This window comes from Vombatus ursinus, unplaced genomic scaffold, assembly GCF_900497805.2.
Source record: "Vombatus ursinus unplaced genomic scaffold, bare-nosed wombat genome assembly UNPS02000582.1, whole genome shotgun sequence".
In the NCBI taxonomy this organism is placed as follows: domain Eukaryota; kingdom Metazoa; phylum Chordata; class Mammalia; order Diprotodontia; family Vombatidae; genus Vombatus; species Vombatus ursinus.
The window spans coordinates 6,628,101-6,651,906 of NW_020940360.1; the positions used below are offsets into that span (position 1 = coordinate 6,628,101).

The window sequence follows — 23,806 nt, forward strand, 5'->3', positions numbered from 1 at the left end:
CTCAGCTGTCATAGATTCTAAAAGAAGTGTATGTAACTCTATGTATGTAACTCCCTGTGTATATTTTTGATACTTTAGTGAATCTGTGTTGTGATTGGAGGGAATGTTTATTCCCTCCAACTCTATAGATTACAACCCATCAACATCTTCTCATCTCATGTGATTCTTGATTAGATCTGCCATAAATCCTTCCAGTGGGTCCAACAAGCAATCTAAGGGTTATCCTCTAACTTTCTTGATATTCTGTGGATACTCATGGAGCACAGGAGTTGTACATATTAATTCACACATTATAATATTTGTCTTTCATATTACTTTGTTTTTTGTGTACTGGCTATGTTGTTTTAGGCTGTGTGCATTTAGTCTCGTTGGTTGGTTGGACTAAGATGGTTTGGAAAAGACTTCCAAGAAGAAATGAAAAAAAGTATTAGATTTAAAAATAGGTAAAGGAAGAAGTTTATAGATAAGTCATGTGTTGGCTGTGGAGAAGATTAAAAGTAACTAAGAAGTCTAAGAGAAAAGGTGAGCTCAGGGCAAGTTGATAAGAGAGATGAGTAGTAATAGACTTGTAATGAATATGGATGTAATGGATACCTTGCTCACATTTATTATTGAATATATTAAGGAATCAGTGGATAGTCACAAAGAGTAGTGTTAATATTTTTTAATAATGTTTGAGATGGTTAAAATTATATTTGAGAGAACTTTTGGGACCATTCTTTTGTATTTATTGGAGATCTCTTGAGGTTATGGTTTCCTAATTAGGGCACACAACAGCAAAGGACTTTTTCTTAAGGAATGGAAAAAAGATGCTAATTTAGACAAGTGGAAGTGTTTGGGGAAATACATAGAAAGGGAATGTGTGGTATCACTGATGGCTTCCAAGATTGCAAAGTCAGTTGTTTAGATTTTTCTCATTGTTTATTGAAATTTCACTTCTGTAGTAACATTCATAATTCACAAGTTTTAATCAGTAATATCAGTTAGTTCTTATGTAAGAGATCCCAGAATGTTTCTCAAACAACATTACTGATCATATATGTGTTGTTTCTGTTCTGTATGCATTAAGTGCCTATTTAATGGATCTGATTTCTGACAGTTTTGGGGACATAGCTGGCCCTGCTGAACAGTCTTCAATCATGATACTGATAAAGAATAAAGATAATGAAGAATCAAATTGAAACACAAATCTGTCTTTCTTTCACATCCTGCTCTTCCAGAATTTTAAAATTATGTTCCTGGGTTTCTAAATTATGGAAGTCGTCAACACTTTAAAAAGTATATAGCTAAGGGATGATTACTATATTGATATTCTTTTATATCAGAACTGTTCCAGTGCAGATGGAGTCTGAAAACAGGAACCAGTGTCTTTAGTAAAGAGAGATTTTAAAAAAAAATACATCAATGTCATGCCCTATGACTCCCTCCACTCCCAAGGAGAACTCTTCCTTTTCACAATGAAGTATAGTTAAGCAAAATAAGTTAGTATGTTGGCCCTACTTGACAGCACATACCTCATTCTGTACCTATAACCTCTTAGAAAATTCAAAGAATTCAAAGAAAACATGCTTCATCATTAGTCTTCTAAAGTCATGAGTAGTTTCTGCGTTGATAGAGTTCTGATGTTTTTCACTGTTGTTTTCCTTAATATGATTGTAGTCACTGGTCAGTTATTTTTCTGATTCTTCTTACTTTGTACCAGTTCTTATAAGTCTTACTAAGTTTTTCTGAATTCTTAATATTTGTAATTTCATATGGTGTAGCATAGTATTTCATTGCTTTCATATACCACAAATTGTTTAGCTCCCTAGTCAGTGGACACCCACTTTGCTTCAAGTTTTTTGCCACCAAAAAAAGGGCTATTACAAACATTTTGTTGTGAATAATACTTTTCATTTTGTCTTTGACTTCCTTGGGGTATATGCCTAGCAATATTATGCTGGAGTCAAAGAGTATGTACAGTTTGATGACTTTTCTCATATAATTTCTAATTGTTTTCCAGAATGAATGGACCAATTTGCATCTCTACCAACAGTTCATTAGTGTGCCTATTTTCTCACAACTTTTTCAACATTTACCATTTGTTTTTTGTCATCTTTGCTAGTGTCATAGGTTTGAGGTGAAATTTTAGAGTAGTTTTAATTCAGATTTTCTCTTATTAGCAATTAGAATAGTCTTTCATGTGGTTGTTGATAGTCCTCCTTTTTTGTCTAAATTCCTGTTCATAGCCTTTGAACATTAAGTTATTGGGTAATATTTCTTGTGTATGTCTATATGTGTGTATACATGCACACACATGTAAATGTATAATGTCCCTTTATATGTTGGATACCAGACTTTTTATAGGTTTACAGGAGAGAAGGGACCTTAAAGGCCATCTAGATTGTAGAATATGGGTTTTTTTGAGAGCAAGAACTATTTTCATTTTTGTATTTGTATCTCTAGTACCTGCAGCAGTGCATGGCATGTAAGTGTTTAATAAATGGTGGTTGACTGGATTATTCCAGTCCTCTCATTTTACAGATGAGAAACTTGAGCTCCAAGAAGGTAAATGACTTGCCATAGTCATAAAGATAGTATCAGAGGCAGGATTTGAACCCAAGTCCTGTGACTCCAGGGTCTACATTCTTTCCACTGTACTGTAAATTTCTCTTCTTATTCTGACTACATTGATAGAATAAATGAAGGTATAATAAGTCTGGAAAGGTGGGATGGCAACAGATTGAGAAATGTTTGAATATCATATAGAGGAGGAGTTTGTGTTTTGTTTGTTTGTTAGTTTGTTTTTTATACTGGAATCAGTAGATGATTTTTGAGCCTAGAGAGGGTTATGGTCAGAGCTGTGCTTTATGACTATCACTCGGGCAACTGTGTGGAGGAAGACCATTTAAGAGGCTCTTTGCAGTAGTCCAGATAAGAGGTGATGATGGTGATAGTAAAAGTAGCTTTGTGAGTGGGGAGAAGGCAATAGATATGAAAGATGATTTGGATATAGAATCCACAAGATTTCCTGCTGAATCTGTCTATACTCTCAGAGATGCTTTAGGTGGGTCCAGAACTGAATCAGACCTTTTTTTTTTAGGATGGGCACAGATCTGTATTTACAGTCATAGTTTGGTTCAAACCTTTACCGTGAGTGGTGATGATGGCCTAAACCCTTAGGGTTATGTTTATACCAATCTGTGCTAAATTGTTGCACACCCAGTAGGTGATTAATACCTGTTGAATTGATCATACAATTACTAACACAGTGGCATTGGATAGGAGTTCTGCTTTAAAGCAGAACTACTTTAGGATAATAACAATAGTTTGTATTTCTATAGCTGTTACTATGTGCCCAGCACTGTACTGGGGACTTCATAATTATTATCTCATTTGATTCTCACAACTCTGGGAGGTAGGTGCTATTTTTATCCTTATTTTACAATTGAGGAAACTGAGGCAAACAGAGATTAAGTGATTTTCCCAGGCCAAATTTGAACTCAGGTCTTTCTGACTCTAGACCAAAGCCTTCTGTGCCTCCTAACTGTGGTAGATAGACCACTGAATTTGGCTAGGGAAAGATATGATTGAATCTCTTGACTAAGTTCAGTTCTTTGCATTTTCAGTATATTTCAGTGATCTGTGTGTTATTTTAACTTGTAAATAAGAAAGAAGTGGTAAAGGGGTAAGGTATGGATATTTTAACTAAAGGCTAGAATGATTACTTCAGTATCTTTTTAAATATCTTACATTTAGGTGCCAGAGGCAGAACTAGAACACATTGTACTATAATTTGAATTTGTTCCTTTGACAACCACTTAAATATTTTTATGTGAGAGGCTGTACTGGAACAGAGAAGTATTATTAATCTGGTATACTGTTTTTGCCTAATAGATGGCTTATAAATGGAAATACTTATATTCTTTTAGCTTCCATAATTAATCTCTACATTTCGTGTCCTTTAGTGCTCTACCTACCCTATGATTACTCAGTTGTAGGTAATAGTTATCTTTTATTTTTTCAGTGACTCAAACCTGTGATTTGAAATCTTAGGATAGAAACTCTTCACTAGTGTAGATTGGCATTTTGTCAGAAATTTAAGAGTTCTAGGGAGTTGTCTGAAGTAGTGGTGTTGAACTCAAATATAAAAGAATTCTTGCTTGTGGCATATTGACTTGGAAAACCTCAAATTAACATTATCTGTGTATTATATTTTTATTCATTTTGTTAAGCATTTCCTAGTTTCATTTTATTCTTGTTTGGGCGCCAGTTGAGAGTTTTGCTGCTCCCCAGTTTGATGCCTCAGGTGTATAGCACTAAAAGATTAAGTGACTTGCCCAGAGTTACACTTCGAGTATGTGTCAGAAACGAGTATTGAAACTTCTTGGCTTCAATTCTGGCCCCACCTACTCATTCATCATTCTGTTTTTCTTTATATTTGATATGTTACTCTTTTTAATGAAAATGTGTAATTCATTTCACTTAGTCATACTTTGTTGTTCTTGTTCTGACCTATAATTTTATTACTTAAAGGAACTCCCATCTATTTCAGATTATCTGTTAATTTATCATTTTAGTAAATTGCCTAAGGGAATTTAGAAATTAAATTAGTTGTCCTTAATCATGTAACTAATATGTGTTAGAGGTAAAACTTGAACTCATGTCTTTCTGATGGCAAAGCTGGCATTGTGCCCACTATGGCTATGCAAAATGAACACTTTTTTCCCTGGCATCAGTTATGAACAAATGTATTTTCCTTATGACTTGATGTTTTAAATTTAAAGAGTGGAAATCTTTGTAAAATAGAGACTTACCTCTTAAATAGGATAACATTTAATTTTTAATTGATGACTCAAGGTAGATAAAGTAGAGTACAGTTATCCCCTTCCATGTCTTGACTTTCCTCATTGCAGTTTTGATATGTCATGGGTCAGTTATAAGAAATCAAATGGGAATTTTATGGGAGTTTTTAGAAGCCACCGATGACATACGAAGGCCAGCAGACAACACAGAGAAAGTTTGGAAACTCAGAAATGCATAAAATATGTGTATAATATTGTATGATAACAACATATTTTATCCTTTAATTCCATGGTAAATCGGACTTCTCTGGTGCCAAGGGAGGGCCAAAAAATTTTTATGTGGATTTTTCAGATCATAGAGGTACCATGCCCCTAACCCATGCCCTCAGGAACTGATTAGCATTTATTAAGCATCAAATTGTGCCAGACACTGTGCTGTGTGTCAGAGATATAAAGATAAAAATAAAAATGGGCCCAATTTCATTGTTTCCATCATAGTTTTTAATGTTTTTAGGTTTTCTGTTGCCTCATTGTCAGTTGTCTTTTCTTTCTGTCAAATTATAAATTACCTAACAGAGTGCCTGGTACATAATAGACACTTAATAAATGCTTGTTCCCTCTTCTCCACTCCCCCCATCAGAGTTCCTGACTCCTACAACTTTTTCCTTAACTCTCTCCCGCCAAAATAACCGATTGTTTACAAAGTAAAACATTTAAACTTCAGTGGTGGGTCTTTGTGACAGCAGTTTTGATTATTCAGAGGCCTTATCCCTGTAAGAGATTTGCTGAAGAGTTGATGTTGCCAAAAGTCTTGACTTCCAGCTAAGTGTGTTGTTGTATTTTATTCCATCCAGCAACTTCAAATTCTGTCGAAGCTTTTTAAAATTTCATTTTGTTTTGTTTTGAAGAGACAGTACCTGTTAATCTTTTGTATTTTGGGAGCTCTATTTCACCTATTTTCTGAAAGCTTTTCTCTTCACCTTTTCACTTAGACCAGTAGGGCTGGGAAACCTGTGACCTCAAGGCCACATGTGGCCCTCTAGATCCTCAGGTGGGGCCCTTTGACCAAACCTAAACTTCACAGAACTAATCATCCTTAGTAAAAAGATTTATTCGGTAAAACTTGGACTCAGTCAAAAGGCCACACCCAAGGACCTAGAAGGCCACATGTGGCCTTGAAGCTGCAGGTTCCCCACCCTTGGACCAAAGCTTTTGGTAATTTTAAGTGAGTCTTTGTTCATAAATGCTTTATAAAAACTGATCTTGATTGGATTTTAGGGATTCTGGTGTGTGAACTGTCTAATCAGTGGATTTGATTACAAATGCTAGGTTTATTAAATAGTTTCAGCTTTTGTATTTTTTAAGGACAGTTTTCTCTTACTGAATTTTTGAAAAATAACTGTAGTTAATTTGAGCTGTAACTTAAGGATATTCTAACAAGTCAGCATTTATTAAGCACTATGCCTAGTAAAGAAGCAGATAGTCCCTCTGAAGTGGTGATAACTTTGTACTTTTTCAGTCTTAAAAAATTTATTTCAGTGCTCTAAAACTTTATATGAAAACATAATGGAACCAGATCTATTTAGGTAAGTAAAATGCTCCAGGTAACAAATACTTGAAGGAAGGAAACTCTTAATAAAGTCAGCTGTGTTTTTTAAAAAACAAATTTCCTGTCTGTAGGTTGGTTTGCCTAAGCATAGAATGTTTCTGATGAAGGACAAACGTGGCCAGAATTTAGGGGTATATAGGTCTAGAGAATTAATTGTTGAAAACCTTACAGAATCAGAATCACTGAATTTGAGAATTGGAACAGCCATCTAGTTCAACTCATACCTAAAGGAATCTGTATTAAAACATGCTGACAATTGGTCATTGGATTTCTGCTTGGAGAAGGAATCTAAAACCTCTAGAAACAAGCCATTCTGCTTCTGAACATCTCTAATTGTTAGGAAATTTGCTCTGACATCAAAGTTAAATTGGCATCTTTGTGACACCCGTTACATTGCTCTTAGTTTTACCCTCTGAGGTCATACAGAACAAATCTAACCTTTCCTCTTTATGATAGCCTTTCATATATTTGAACATAACTGTCATCCCCCACACCCTATCCCACCCCAACGACGTCACCTTTTTTCTTGTTAAATATGCCCTGTTTTTTCCACCTGTCCTCATATGTCATGAACTTCACCATCTGGTTTCCCTCCTTTGACATTCTGTAGCTTATCAATCTCCTTCTTAAACCCTGATGCCCAGAATTAAACATAATATTCCAGATGAGACCTGAGAAAAACAGAGTACAGTGAGATTACTACTTCCCTGTTCCTAAAAGTTATTCCCTATTCTCTCCCAGCAGTCCAAGATTGCTAACATTTTAGCTGTCATTAGTGCTGACTCAATGAATTTGCAGTCCGCTAAAACCTCAGACCCTTTTCTGAACTACTGCTATCTATGCCTCCCCATCTTATATTTGTAGAATTTATTTTTTTTTTTTGGATGCAAGACCAACACTTTACATTTATCCTAATTAAATTGTGTCTTAGTAGAGATCCAGCCCAATGCTCTAGCCTTTCTAGATCTTGACTTTTCCTCCAGTGTGTTAACTGTCCTTCCCAGGTTTTTCACCTACAGATTTGATAAGTATGCTATCTGTGCTTTTATCAGTCATTGAGTAATAGGTTAAACATCATAGAATCAAATGGAGACCTCCTGCCATGTTGACACTGAACCATTAACAACTACTCTTTGAGTCTGTTCTGAATCCATCTGTTTATATTATCTAATCCATATCTCTCCATTTTATCCACAAGAATAGTATGGGATACTTCATCAAAAGCTTTGGTTAAATTTAGTTAAATCTATATCCATAGCATTCCCCTCATCTGCTAGTCTTATCAGAAAAGGAAAGATTTGTTAGTCTGACATAATTTATTTCTGATGAAGCCATGCCCGTTCTTTGTAATCACTGCTTACCTTTCTAGATATTTCTCAACTATCTCATTAATGATTGTTTCAAGAATTTTCCCAGAAATCTAAGCGAAAATGACTTTTCCCAAGTTTGTAAACTCTCTTCCCTTTTTTGCAAATTAGGGCGTTTCCCTTTTTCCAATCTCATGGTACTGTTCTTATTTTCTATAGTCTTTCAGATATCACTCACAGTTGTTCTGCTCTCACCTCTGCCATTTCTTTCAGTAGCAGAGAATGTAATTCATCTTGGCCAGGTAACTTGAATTCATCAACAGCAATGAGGTGCTCTTTTACCATCTCCTTACTTATCTACAGCATCAGCTCCTAGTTATTCGTTTTTATTCTGTCCATTCCAGAGTAAGGTTCTTTCCCCTTTGTAAAGGGAACAGAAATAAAAGAAGAAATGAGCAGCTCTGCCATTTCCCCAGTCAGTCACCATCATTCCGTCCCCTTCAAGCAAAGGATCTGGCCCCTCTTTGATCCTCCTTTTCCTCTCAATGATACTTTGAACATATCTTTTGGTCTGTAGTTTTTCTTGCCAACTTCATTCAGATAATTCTGAACTTTAGCATTTCTTATACTGTTTTTACGGGACCTTGTCACCCGTATTCATCTTCTGTAGCATTTCTTATACTGTTTTTACAGGACCTTGTCACCCTTATTGATCTTTTGTCACTCTGGGTTTGCTCCCATCTTTATATTTCTTTTTGAAATCTAAGTTGGTTGATTAGTTCCCAGTGCATTTACATAAGTCTCTTCAGACATTCCCATTTTGACTCCTCATTGAAACTGCTTCCTTTTCTGTCTTCAGAATTTCATTCTTGATCATCTCGCGTCATTTCTGGGCTGACTTTCTCTGAAGCATGGGATACCAACTCTCTCTACTCTGGAAGTCCATGGTACCCTACCTGTGATTAAAACAGAATTTTCCCCTATTGGTTCCTTTGCCTTTTGAAAGATGACATTTTTACTAAGCCAAGACAGAAAGTTAGTAGCTATTCTGCTTTTTTTGGTAAGTGGGAGGGGTGGGGAGGGGGAAGGGAAGGGGAGGGGAGGGGAGAGGAGAGAAAGCTCCAGTAGATGTCTGGATATTGAAGTCCTTCATTACTAATATATCATACTTCTGTGATCTGTTTCCACACTCCTCATCTAAATATTTCTTCTTTCTGTACAGGAGGTTTTAGGCCAGGTATACTCCAATGGAAAAAAAATCACTTCTATTTCTAATTCCTTTAACTGTCAATCCAAATACTCTTCATAATGTTTTCCTCCTCTGGTTCTTGGATTTTCTCATATGAGTATACCATCTTATTATACAATGTCATCCCACCTGTTTTGTTTCACCCCCCAAAAAATTTACCTTTTTGTTTCTTCAGAATAAGGCATTACCCCTCCAGATCCATGTTCCAGTCATGGCTCTTAGTCCAGCAAGTTTTATTGATAGCTATGAGGTCAAATTTGCCCTTGTTTGTGGACTGTTCCTGACCAAGGACTAGGAGAGGTCACTGAAGTTACTGCTCCAATTTCTTTTTTTGATTATTACTTCCTTCCTCTAAAATGCATACTTCAATCAGTCATCAGCTTAGTCAAGCTTCATTCATATGGGTCTGCAAATATATCCACTGCCCCTTGATACAAGCAGTCTCATTGCTTAACTTTAACCTGTCCCCAGGACCCCCACTCTCACAAGCTCCTTGTTCATTCACTCTTAGCCCTCTCCCCAAATAATTACAATACAAAAGACCATACAGTATACCACATCTTAGCTCCACTACTTCATTGCTGTCTTGACTGTGGGAAAGTCCCTTAAACCAATATGGGCCCTCAATTTCTGGAACTAAAATTATGTTTCCCTGGAAGTAGGAGATAACTGCTTCAATTTGAGGAGTAAACTATCTCAGAATAACATTTTTCTATCACTAACATACTTTTGTCTGACATTATGAAACACATCCTCCACACCTGCTCTCTTTTTTGTGCCCTTGATAATGAAGTTTCTGACAAGAAATATCATTGGAACACTTACTCAACCTTGATTGAAGTTAATACCTCTATTAAGTACTTTGGGTATAAGTTAATTTTAGGCCATTAAGTGTCATTTGGTATATCTGAGCAGTAATTTGTTAAGTAGTACTCCTGAGGATGGGGAATGCAATTCCGATGTCTTTTAGCAGACACCAACACAGAGGCCATTTAGAACTTAAGAGTCCAGGTTTTGCACCTTTCCCCCTACCCCTCTTTTCTGCTCATCTGTAGTTCATATTTGTGAGCATTTAGCCAGACTTCATCTTGTTGCTTCAGGATTTGAAAATATCAATGATTTTATTAGTGTTAGACACCTATGCAGATGATGGCAACCTTCTGTGCCTTAGTAAGTCATTTCATGATTTGATGTGGTAAAAAAAAAAAACTTTAATAATCAGCTTTCTGATATTGAGCTTCTTCACACTTCGAGCCAGTACATCATCGGAGCCTTATTTGAACCCTTTTGATCTTGATAGAAGCTGCCAGAACTTGTCCTCTGCTGGTTTGATAGTCAGGCACTTAGGGTCACCTAAATGCCAGAGGAAGATATCAGGGCCAAGATTTTAACAGAGATCCTATGACAAAATCAGTGTTCTTTCCACTAAACCAATTGGAGGAAATCATAGAATGGTCATATACCATTCTTCATGGATGATTTTTAAGTTTTGCATATATTTTGTGGATATTTTTTTAAATTTGGAATTAGAATCCTTAATCTAACTTAGGTTGTAAGTTCATATATGCTGACATGCTGACTCACCTGAATTTCTGAGCTTTTTGATAATGATATTCCCTCCAGTGCTGCAGGTCACAACCTGTCCATACCTCCCCAGCAACTCTTGTCCATGACCTCCTGTAAGTTCATCCAAAGAATCTGCTGAGGGCCTTCTTTGCTCTTGACAGAAAGAGAATGCTAGTTTATGTAATAGGATTTTTTTGTTTTTTTAGTTTGTTTTTAATGCTATGTCCCCACAGAAACAGATATTCATGAGTTTCAGACAGATTTTATAAAAATTCCTTAAGAAAGGATTTTAGAATGCATAATATATCCATGATCATTTCAGTTATACAATTTAATTATGGTTCTACTAAAAAAGTTTAAAATTAAATTATAAAACTAAAATTAGTTTTCATTAGAAATGTATTTGTTTCTTACTGATACATTTTTAGTTTATTTTCTAAAATTACAAAAATACTTAGAAATAGACTTTAGTAAACAGTAATCACAGGAGAAAAATGTTAAAAAAAAAAACCACTTACTGTACAGAATTTTCAAGGTATTTTGATAAATGAAAAACTCAGATTAGATAGTATGTTTATAGACTCTCCACTCCTAGGAAGCAGGTGAAGTTCTGTTTGTTCTTTTGTGTGTGTGTGTGTGTGTGTGTGTGTGTGTGTGTGTGTGTGTGTGTGTGTGTGTGTGTGTTGGTTAAGAGGGGAGAAAGATGAGGATAGGGTATAGACTAGAGATTTCATTGATAAAGGAACTCCTTTTACTGTGCAGTTCAGCAACTTTTCTACAACTTAGTCTTAGAGAGTTACAACTTGTTAAATATATTCAAGAATAAGAAAAACTCAATCATTTTTCTAGGGCTATACTATAGGAAGTGCAAGCTGGTTTCCAAGGTGGATGTTACCCATGATACCAAACTTTACTGCTTGATGCTGCCACCAGATACTCATCTTCAGGTGCCCATTGGGCAACATGTTTACCTCAAGCTAACTGTTGCAGGTAAGTTCCATGGAGACATAAAGGAATAATTTTAAAATAATTTCATGTTGTAAAACTATACATTTAGAGTTTAACTTTATGAAACGATAAAATGAATTTATTCAATATTTTTTATCCTGTGATTTATTGTAAGACATTAGCACATTTTCCTGGGTGGCTAAGCTTAGATTGTGATTGCCAGATGCTAAATATCAGAAGTAGGTGAAGACTTTGCTAAATATATGCTTTAGCATCCTTTCGTACACATATGTTAGAAATGTTTTAGCTTTAATAATACTATTAAAGAAATTGCTACCTTATGTTTAGACATGATCATTCAGTCAGTAAACATTTGTCATGTGCCTACTGTGTGCCAAGTACTAGGCTAAGTTCTGGGGACATAAAGAAATATCAAAGACAGTCCCTGCCCTCAGGGATCCTCATGATCCCCAGCCCTCCCTGATATTAGTATTAAAAGTGACATATATTCCTACTTCTCTTAAATAGCCATTTATAGTTTTGTTATTTACAGATTTCTGAAAAACCCTTCCCAGGTTGCTTATGTTTCCTGCCAGCACTGTTGCTTAGTCCTAAGAGGTTTTTTTGTTTTTTTTTTTTTTTTACCAGTCGTGTGAAATGACTGCTCCTTTCTGTCCTTAACTTAGATGATTGCTCTTTGAAAAGATGTGCCTTTGGGGCTTTGGAGAATGTCTGCATTACCTTACCTATGTTAATAACTTTTATAGATTCTCTTTGTGACCCATCTCTGATTTTGCCTTTCAAGGTGGAAGAGGCGTAATTTTTATTACTCCACCATTAGTTAGCCTCTCCTTCATCCATCTCGCCACTTTAGTTGTTTTTCTCTGGGTCTTCACTTTATAAATGTTAGCCTCTTTTCCATCTCTAAAATTGGGATAATATGTACTTGCTCTGCTTACCTCACATAGCGTTTATGAACAAAGTGTTTAAAGCACTGTATCAATGTGAGTTGTTATGTTTGGCATTACATTGTGGTGACCTTTGGGCAACAGTGTGTTAGACTGCATGTCCAAAGCAGTGTTTTCCTAACTGTAAACTCCATGTGGGCAGGGACCTTGTCTTACGGAATTCAACACACTTGTTAACTACCTACTATGTGCAGAGCACTGGGCTAAAAAAAGATTATGTTTATGTAAGATTTTGTCCTTGTTCTTATATCTCCACTATGGCCTAGCACAGTATCCTGTAGATAGGAGGGACTTATTAAGTGTGGCTATGCTGAATTGTCTGTAATCAAAACTGGAGAGGTAATACCATGCTTTGCCCAGTAGTATTTTTTACCTTTTCTCTTAACAGTTACTAATCTTGAGAATGCTACTGAAAAACCATCTTATATCTGTAGTATACTTTAACTTATAGGCATTTTGTTGAACCAGAAAAACTAAAGAGAAACCCTAAGAAGAATTTTGACAACTCAGATACTATGTATATGCTGACCTTTGTTCTTTAGACTGTGATTAAGTTGAATATTATAAAATTATGTATTTATTTTTCCCTTATATTCTTACGGATAACTTGGTTAAGATTATGTTGTAATTTTCATTGCTACAGCTGAATCATGAAAACTTGATTCTATTGTGCATGGTTTGGTTATGTAGTAATTTTGGTATTGGCTGTTGCCCACATGGGCAGATTTTGACATATCTGTGCTAGTATACTACTCCATTAGGAAAGAAATTGGCCAAACTTATTAACATAAATTTATTGTTATTATTCAGTTATGCCACCCTGTACCAAAAAATCATATTTATAATAAGTAATTTCTAGCAGTGATCCATTTAAAAGCAATAATAATAAATATGTCATCATGGTTATATTGGGCATTTAAATATACTATATAATTGTGTCAGTGTATTTTTTACATTTGTATGTCTTTGGTTTTGGCTTCTTCCAGGTGCAGAAATAGTGAAGCCGTATACACCTGTATTGGAGTCCTTACACTCAGATTTACAGGAACCACTTCATCCTCATAACAAATATATCTATGTTATTATTAAAATCTACCACACTGGACTTTTCACACCACATTTTGATTGTCTTCAAATAGGTAAGTATTTGTGTTTATTTTCTTACTGCTTTTTTGGGTTTTAGATTAGTTCATTCTCCAAGGAGTTATAGAGGGGTTTGTATCTCTTAGCTTTGAGCCTTATTCTGCCCTGTCCCTCTTTTCTCAACCCTTGTTCTCTTATCTTTCTGTAAGATTTTTTCTTTATGATTATTATGACTATTCTTTTCTCTAAGTACGCATCTAAAACTTCAATATTGACCCTACTGTGGAAGAGGGTAGAAATACTTCATTCGTTTTGCTCAGTCTAAGCAGTTTTAAATCATATGACTTGCTATTTCCAGGGAACTCGTTCTGGGGGCCACTGTCTTACTGAAGTAATACTTTATGATTTACAGAAAGGACATCCTGGACTCAATCATCCAGGCTTCCTAGATTGCAGAGTGACCCTTCCAGATTGTTGGTTCATAGATGATTAAGTTTTGTTTTCATTTTTTGAGTTTGGCTATAGGAAAAATGAAAGGAAATTAAATGTTAACTAGTCAGGTTTGTCTTGCTAATATTCTTAAAGTATTTGCTAGAGGAAAGATTGAAATCATTGAATTGATTAGCCTGAGGTTTTATAATGACATTTCTGTATGAATCCTATGAATCAGCAAGCTTCTAGTGAGCATCTAATAATGTACCTTGCACTTGGCCCTCAGCATAGTAGATTATAACATGGATAAGGTCTGGGTCCTGCCACTGAGAAGCTTATGATTATATTGAACTGCCGGTCAGTCCTGCATTATTGCAAGTTATCTGTTGCCAGTTTTCCACAATATGTAAACCATGAATAATATGGGAGAGGGTATATAGTAAAATTACATTATTGTGCAACTCTTCATTCTATATGTCAGAAATATTGACAGTCAAATCATCTCCTTGGCAACATAACTATATTATACAAATTTTAATAGAACATGCAATCAAGAATCCTGTCACCAGCATCATGTTATAAGAGATCTCCACTGTCTTTGACTTTCTAGGATTCACTTCTTTTTTCTGATAATTTATTTTATTATTTAGGGGATTATGTTTCTGTGAGTAGTCCTGAGGGCAACTTTAAAAAATCTCAGCTCCAAGATTTAGAAGAACTCTTCTTATTGGCAGCTGGAACAGGTTTTACACCAATGGTTAAAATATTGAATTATGCTTTGACTAATACAACCAGTCTCAGGTATGTAAATTTTATTTGTAGATTTAAAAAAAATATGTTGACAATCTGAATTAATATATTTTCTGAAGTTCAGTTAGAGCAGTACAACATATACTACTTCTCTCTGGTTTTAATATTGCAGTGAAACTTCTGAACATATTTTTTATTATCCTGCCAATCATTCCTCATTCTTCCTCTGTCCCCAGCTTGATTATTAAGGGGGTTGGTTCCTTCATTTCACTTTACTTTGTTCCCTGTGGTCACCTTGTAGTATAACAGATTTTCACTTCACTTCCCCTTTACTGTACATATTTATACATAATTTAAAAATTCAATTGAAAGAGTTCATGCTCTTGTACAATGTAGCATTTGCTTTTAGGAAAGTGAAGCTGATGTTTTTCAACAAGACAGAAGAAGATATCCTTTGGAAGAACCAGTTGGAACACTTAGCAGACAAGGATAGAAGGTAATAACATAGTGGCCATACGTTGCCTGAAAAAATAGATAGTGGATTCTGAACGCAGCTATATTGAATAGGAACTTTGAGTCTGAAACAAACATTGAAAAAAGCTATAAAGTAATATATTTGCTAGAAAGAAGACAATTTGCTGAATTTATCAAGGTAATATTGACTCATTGTTATTAAAGTATTGTTGTAGCCATTCTTTGGGCTTATATTATCTCCTTTGACTTACTTTTCAGCATTAAGAATATTGAATGTTAAATTTGCTGCATTTGTTAAAAATTATAAATAATGAGAAAAATTATCACCATGTGTTACTTATTTCTATCATATTGTAGATTTTGTATAGACTATTTTATGGTTGTATATACTTTTTTTTGTTTGTTTTTTTGTTTTTTGCTAGGCAGTGGGGTTAAGTGACTTGCCCACGGTCACACAGCTAGTAAATGTCAAATGTCTGAGGCCAGATTTGAACTCCCTTAGTTCCCTGTCAGGTTCTGCTGAATCCAGGGTCATTGCTCTATCCACTGTGCGACCTAGCTGCCCTCGTTGTATATACTTTCATAAAAGAATAGAATAAGACTTCTGAGAAAGTCTGTGGGAGATATGGGTAAGCGTATTTATTCTCTTCATTTTATTTTTTTCCCTAAAGAGAAAGTGTGTTGGGAAAAGTTAACTTTCAGTAGATTTTGAAGGGAGATGGTTGGTTTGTTAGATGGGAAGTGGGATGGTATTCCCGATCAAATCGATAGTTTAAAAGAAGTCTAGAGGCAGGAATAGAAACAGATGGCAAAATCTGGAATTTTATTTTTAAGAAAGTTATCAAAATACCCTCACTTTTTGACCCATCGATTTCACTAGCGTGTATTAGTAAGGAAGGTCCATACACACACACACACACACACACACACACACAGACTCTCTCTCTCTCTCTCTCTCTCTCTCTCTCTAGCAGTTTCCAAAGTAGATGTTCATTGATTAAGGAATGGCTAAATGAATTGTGGCACATGAATATGATGGAGTGTTTCTATGCAAAGTAAATTGGATTAGGAAAGCAATATACACAAAATATAAAAATGTGAATGAAAAAACAAACAATGGATAAAACTGGCCACTATCTAATTATATTGACCAAGCTTTACCTCAGAGAAGAAACTGTCAGACTCAGTTAGGTTGGCCTAAAATAATTGGCTTGTCTCTAAAGGCAGTTGAATTGGATAAAAAAGTAGAGAACCAGCAAATTTTTTTAATAGCATTTCATTAATATCTTTTGTTTTTATATCACTTTCATTTCTGAATGCTTCCTCTACCTAGTGAACAATCCTTTGTAATACAGATGGGAAAAAACACCCAACCAACACATCAGTCGTGGCCAATAGTATATGCAGTGTTGTCTAACCATAGTTCTACACCTCTGCAAAAGAAGGAAAGTGTATATATTTTCTTGATTCTTCTCTAAGGGCAGACTTGGTGCTTAGAAATATAAAGCATTCAATTTTGTTTTTTTGCCCACAACATATACATTATTTTATACTTGAAGTGTATTGTGTTTCTGGTTCTGCTTACTTCATTCTGCATCAGTTCATATAAGTCTTTCCAAGTTTCTCTAAATTCTTCATATTCACCTTTTCTTTTTGCATAGTAATATTCCATTACATTCATATTTCAATTCGGCCATTTCCCATTCATTAGGATTACTTTGGTGAACATCAGACCTTTCTGTCTCTGACCTCTTTGAGGTATACTATAAGCAGTGGGATATTTAGATCAAAGAATATGGGCATTAAAAAAAGCTTTTAAAAATTATGTTTTTTAAAAAGCATAATTCTGAATTACTTTCTAGTTCTATTAACAATGTGTATTTGTGTTTATAGCCCTGCTGATTATTTCTGTAAAATAATTTCTGCTAACTTGCTTTTTGTTAGATATTACACTAAATAACAGTGCATTGCATTTGGTAGGTATTCTTTATTAATATGTTGTGTCTTCTGATCTCAAGCTCCAGAACTTAGAGTAGTTAAGGGGCCAAAAGCCTAAAACATGTCCATTCTCCTTTAATCTTATTTGCTTTTAATTGCCTTCGTTTGCTAGTTGTAATCAGTACAAGCTATCCGGTCTTTCTCTGTTTCTTTACATGAAGAGAAAAGTCTGTTTTACATGCTTGCCCTACATCACATGGCTTGGCTGGCTCAAGCCAGAAGAGAAAGAAATTAGACCATCTTGTGTTTATACACTCCTTAATGTGCCTGCTGTGGTTTTCCTTCGGCTAACCGACTTTTCCCTTAGTTCCCTGTACTTGGAAGACTAGAGCTGATTTTACCAATTGATTACTTACATCTGCATACTTTTGGTCTCTTGCCTAACCTCTAAAAGCCTTTAGCTTACTTTCAAACTTATTTTCCCCCAGAATGTACATTTTCAAACACATTTAAGCAGAACACAGCTAGATTTGTATAGCAGTCATTCTTTCTATGAAAACAGTCTTTTCTTGATTTTTCACTGTAAATTCAAGTTCATCAATTTTTTTATAAAGCACCTGCTCTGTGCAGAATAGTGTGCTTGGTGTTGGGAGAAAGACAGTATTTAAATAAGATGGAGGGCTCCTCATGGAGTTCATAATCTAGTTGGAGAATAAGACACAAATGCAAATTACAATAATAAAACAGTATTACATGGTTAGTACATTAAAGAGGTAGAAGACAAAATGCTATGTGAATACCAAAGGGGAAGATTGTTAAGGATATGAGGGAAGGGGAGAAGAAGCGTGAGGACAAGGAAGGCTTTATGGACGAGGTACCACTTAAGTTCGACTTTAAAGGGTGAGTAGAGTCATTAGCAGATGGAGAGAGAAGAGGAAGCTTATTCTAAGCATGGATAACTAGAGGTGGGCAAAGTACTGAATGTCTTTAGAAGATACAGTAAGGTCACTTTGGCTAGGGAAGAGTTCTTGGAGGAAGAATAACATGTAATAAGGCTATAAAGGTAGGGTGGTATCAGATTGTGAAAGGTGTTAAATGCCAAACTCAAAAGAGTTTGATCATTTCTCTGTGTAATAGAGACTCAAGGAAGATTTTTTTAACATGAGGGACTGCATTTTAGAATTGGAAGGGAATTGAGGCATTCTTGTCCAAGGTATGTCTTGACGAGAATCCCTTCTACCACATCCAACCTTTGCTTGAAGTGCTCAAAAGAAAGGAAATCCAGTTTCTCCCAAGGCAGCCTGTTAGACTTTGGGATAACTATAATTCTTAGGAAGCACGGAACTGCCTCTGTGATTTTCACTAGCTGCTTCTGGTTCTGTTTCCTGAGGCTAAATTAAAACAGAACAACAAAACAAGTCTAATCTCTCTTCTATATAATATTACAGATACTTGAAGACAGATATTATGTCCCCCCTCCCCATACAGTCATCCCTTTTTCAGCTAAACATCACTAGTTTCATTGACATTTTTTTCAAAAAGTATGATTTTGAAGTCCTTCACTATGTTCTTGTATGTACTATTCAGCTTCTCAGTGTCCTTACTACGATGGGGCCCCTAGAACTGAACACGTGTTCCATATGTGGACTGATTAGAGCAGGGGACAAGCATGTTACATTTCTTTCTTTTTAGGTATGAGACCTGCCTTACTTCAGACTGAGATTGCATTGGCTGTTATGGTGACCATAGCACACAGTTTATTTATTGAGCTTGCAGGCTACTAAAACTACTGAGGTCTTTTTTTGTTTTTTATTTTTTATATGTAGGTATGAGGTTGTGAGGTGTTTTGTTTTTTTTTGCGTATTTTTTCCGCCATAGGATTGTAGACTATTAGATCACTGAGGTACCTTAGAAATCATCTAGTCTACCTCCTCTCAGTTGCCATTTTACAGATCCAGCGAAGTGAGACTTGATTGAGTCTCTTTATTGTATGTATGATCATATCCTCTTAGTATATGAACTGAATAATAATGAAAGCACCAGGTCACTTAAAAAAATTTCCCTGAGTTTTTTGTTAGAATACTCTTTGATTTTACGAGTTTTCTCCAGTATTTTGTAGGATAAAGTATGTCAAATGTCATTTGTAAAGTCCCAGAAGTCTGTGTTATGCTAATAGTAGACCCTTTCCACTGTCCCCAGAAGGAAGAAGTGTTATAAATCATTGAAAGAGGCAGATTCCAGTTTGATAAAAGGCAGAACTTCTTCACAGTTAATTCTGTCCAAAAGTAGAATGGTAGGCTTCACCATTTAGGTGGTGCTTTGATATCTGTTTGTCAGAGCTCTTGTGGGGGATATCCCTGAACAAGCATTGGTTGGACTGGATAGGTAATCTCTGGATTCTTTTCCAATCCTGAGATTATCTGATTCTTTCAATTATGTGCATGTAAAATAATTGTCACTTTCTAGAAGATACGTCTAAGACAATCAGTAGTCAGTAAACGTTTATTAAGCAACTGCTGTGTGCCAGATACTGTGCTGAGAGCTGAGGATGCAAAGAAAGGCAAAAGCCAAGTCCCTGCTCTCAAGGAGCTCACAGTCTAATGGGGAGAGATAACAGCAAGCAATTATGTACAAATAAGGTATAGACAGGAAGAATTGGAGCTAATCAACAGAGGAAAGGCACTGCTGGCAAGATTGTGGGTGTTACACTTTATCCTGACAAAACTTGTTTATAATTTGTGTTAATGGCTGCAGTGTAGATGAAAGAATATGAGACCTGCAGTCAGACTGAGTTCTGTTGCTAGCTCTGCCACTCACTAGCATGTGACCTGAGAAAAGTCGAATCACTCTTCTGGACGTCACTTTGCTAGTGTTATCCTTATTGCACCTACCTCACTAGTGAACTGTCAGGTGCTGAGTGAGTGTAAAGGGTTATCTAGAAAATTAAGGGACTGGACTAGATGTTTTCTAAGGTCCTTTCCTTCCCTAAAATTCTCTTAATTATATAATCTCTTCTGTTTCTTTAATTTTGTGCATGTTATTATTATAATAATTTATATTATTATCTAATTACCTAATTATATGTTATATCATATATAACACAATATATAATTATCTAATTATTATAATAATCTATTCAGTTGAAATAGATTTAGCCAGTTGAAATTATTAGAAAAGAAAGAAGACTTTTGCCTTTCTAATTTCTTTCTTCATCCACTCATTGCTTATTCAGCTTCATCAGTGAGGTAACCACCTTGGCGCTTCTAGTCCAGGCTTAGAAACATACTGTAATCCAGAGTAGCCTAAGTATGGAGAGGCCCATCACCAGAGAATATTCTCAAGGTGATGAGCTAATATGTGATCTGCATCAGTAGTGGGAGTACTCACACTAGAAATGTGTTACTCTTTTGACCTCCTCTGAAATGGGGGGTGGGGAATCTATTTTTTTCCTCATCCATATCAGGGGTGCAGTGTGGTGCAAGGAAAAGAGCACTGTATTCAGAGGACCTGGATTCAAATCCTGGCTCAACTATTTATTCCCTGTGTGACACTGGCTAATACATTTAACCTCTTTGGATCTCAGTTTCTTCTGTAAAATGGGGGGATTGGACTATATGACCTCTGAGGTTCCTTCCAGGTCAAAATCTGTGTTTCTTTAAGACCTATGATTTCATTGAAGGGGGAATTCCTAGTGTGGAAACTCCTTCCACTGAAGCAGAAACTTAGAAGCTTAGAGAAATGTCTAGGGTACTGAGAGATTAAGTGATTTATCTATTATCACACAGATAAAATGTGTCAGAGGCAGGGTTTGAACTCAGGTTTTCTGAACTCCATGGCCTTCTGTCAAAAATCCATACACGTTAGAGAGTAAAAGAGCTAGAATAGAGGTAAAAAGTCATACTGGACCTCATTCTGTTATCAATTTCCAGAAAAGTTTTGCTTCAAATTATATGCTTGATTTTCTTTAGCAGCTACATGTATTTACATCTCAAGAGTTTTCTTTCCCAAATCAAAACTGATGTATTACATTTTAGTACTGGGTTACTTTTGAAAACTTATTTTTAGGATAGATACGTCTTAATATTATATAGTATTTGTTGTCATTTTTTATATGTTACCTTACATGTCGTGAATTAACGTATTTATGTATAAATGGGGGTCATCCAGTTCAACTCACAACTCAGCCTTTGGAATCCCCTCTATATCATCTTCAGCAGGTGGTCTTCCAGCTTCTGCTTGAAGAGTTCTGAATTCTAAGCATTTCACAAAATCATTGAGTCAAAAAGATTTCAAGAGACTTCCCACTATAATTCTTGGCCTTTGAGTAGTAGTAGCATCAGTTTTAGGTTGTTGAAAAGAGTGCTGGACTTGGAATTTAGAAACCTGTGTTTGAATTCTGGTTCTGTCACCAACTGTGGGCAAATCATTATATCTTCCTTGGCCTCAGTTTTCTTCTCTGTATAACAGGAATTTGTTTTCTGTTTTTGCTATCTTCCTTACAGAGTTGTTGTACTTTGTCAGCCTTCAAGTGTTATAGAAACAGAAGTTTTATTATTATCACTTTAATCATTTCAGACAGTGGGTTACTCTCTTTCAGAAATCTTCAGGAGAGGACATTGCTCTTTGGTACTTTGTTCCAGAGTTTAAAATCCCTTACTAAGTGTCTGATGTTTTACATCAGTCTCTTTTGAAACCTTTTCCTTCTATCCTCTGTGGAGATGGAAAGCAGCTGGTTAGCATTCTTCTGGTAAATAGCCTTGTATTATGTAACAGGATGGCTTATGGTTTCCTCTGCTGCCTATGTAATAGTTATAGCCTGTGTTAGCCAGATTGAACCTGCCTCTAACCTGTGGATGGCCAGAGCCCAACAGAGCAGGCTAGAGACAGGAAAGTCAGGAATCAAACAGCAGTTTAATTTCAAAGTGAGGGAAATGGCTTGCAAGCAAGGAGGCAGATTAGATACCTCTGCTGGGGCCCCACCCCTAATGGGGGAACCTAAGGTAGTGTGGGGAGATCTCAATACTTATATCAGTGGTTGTACACTAAGCTGTAGCCCTGACAATGAGGGGTTACAGCAACAATGATATAAGTTTGATTCAAAGAAAGGCTTCATGACCAAAACGTGCGTACTTGTCAACTTGTCTGAGCATAGAGAGTACCTGGTGCTGGTGAAAGCAATATAATAATTATATGAAACAATTCTGGGATTTTGCTGTAGCTGAAATCATCCAGAGGGTGAGTGCAAAGGATTGTTGTTATGCCAAGCTCAGGCACAGCTTGCTTGCTGGGCCTTGGCTCTGGAATGCAGGGTATCTCCTAATATCTTAACATTTCCCCCTTTTGGCCAAAAGGGTAGAAGCCAAGATGCTGCAAGAGGTAGTTGGGCCAGGATGAGTATTTTTATCCCAGGAAGTTACTCCCTTGCAGGGACCTATTGGCGAAATGTGTGCCAGGTATCACTGCTAGCCATTGCTTGCTTGAAAGCAGAAAAGAGAGGAGGGGCAAGCATTCTTAGAGGGAAATTCTTAAGGGATTTTTTTTAGAGGGAGAAAATGCCAACATATGCTTGAATCATAGGGCCTTGCTAGTTGGGCACATAACAAAAGGGAAGAGGAGAAAAAACCAGGACAGTATACTCAGCCCTTGTCCAGAATCTTGGGACAGTTGTCTCATCTGGATGTCAGCTGTTTCTCGGTCCATACTAGACAAACTTTGAGGTCTCTGAAGGGTTCTGCTGTCTACTCAGGAGCAGGGGTTTTCTTTAGATAATCCAGCAGTACCCACCCACAAGTTTGACAGATGTGGGAGTAGTTAGAAGGACTTGGTAGGGGCCCTTAGAAGACATATATGGGTTTGACAATTATGAGAAAATTGCTTCTACAGTGCAATTAAGTTTTCTCACAATTCCCATAATTGTATACATTAAGTCAGGTCACATTAATATTATGTTACAGATCACACTACTTAGAGGGCTCACAATGGGCTAGTTTTGAGAAGGGAGATTTACATGTCACCAAGGTAACCAAGAAAACTTAAAACATCTTGAAACAAAAGACCAAAACAATACCATGGTTATCATCAATATTAACTAACATCAAGTCTCCTTGTATACTAGTAACCCATTCTCAATGTCCATTTAATAGCACATTTTGAATCCCAGATGTCTCATGTAGTTATCTGGTTCCTAGATATCTTTTCTTGAACAATAGGCTTTATTCTCAGGACAGCTCTAAAAAGGACTCTGCTTCTGTAGTTCCAAATCCAAGGGTTCCTAGATAATTCAGAAACTTCAGAGAATTTTGTTGTTTTTATCCTTACTAAAATCTTGTACCTGATATAAGAATCTTTTAAAAATTTATGAGGGTCCAACTGCAAAATGAACTCTTCTGCCCTTTAAGATTATCAGACAGATATCTTAAAAATGTGAAAATAATTTCACTTTCTTTACCATTATCAATACAATTTATTTGTAACTTCATTAATCCTTAATAAATTTTTAATCCAGTTTTGAGAACTTATTACTAAAACATACTCAAAACCTGAATTTCCATGATAAATAAATTTGGAAGTCAATCATATACATATGTATATAGTTCTTAAAGAAAACAGTCTAATCCTGTTGCTTTCTCAAAATTTACTGTTCCATTTAACTAGAAAACTTTCACATTACATCTTTGTCTTGTTACTTTGTTTAATCA

General features: G+C 35.8%; 1 protein-coding gene across 1 annotated transcript in view; it reads left to right on the forward strand.

The window, feature by feature from the left end:
- The window catches only part of LOC114037828 (cytochrome b5 reductase 4), a 101,206-nt gene that overhangs the window by 63,669 nt on the left and 13,731 nt on the right, over positions 1-23,806 (forward strand). Inside the window, exons 11-14 of the mRNA XM_027854804.1 lie at positions 11,365-11,505; positions 13,418-13,570; positions 14,597-14,747; positions 15,106-15,192. Of these exons, the coding sequence (XP_027710605.1) occupies positions 11,365-11,505; positions 13,418-13,570; positions 14,597-14,747; positions 15,106-15,192 (532 nt within the window). The remainder of the gene's footprint in view (positions 1-11,364; positions 11,506-13,417; positions 13,571-14,596; positions 14,748-15,105; positions 15,193-23,806) is intronic.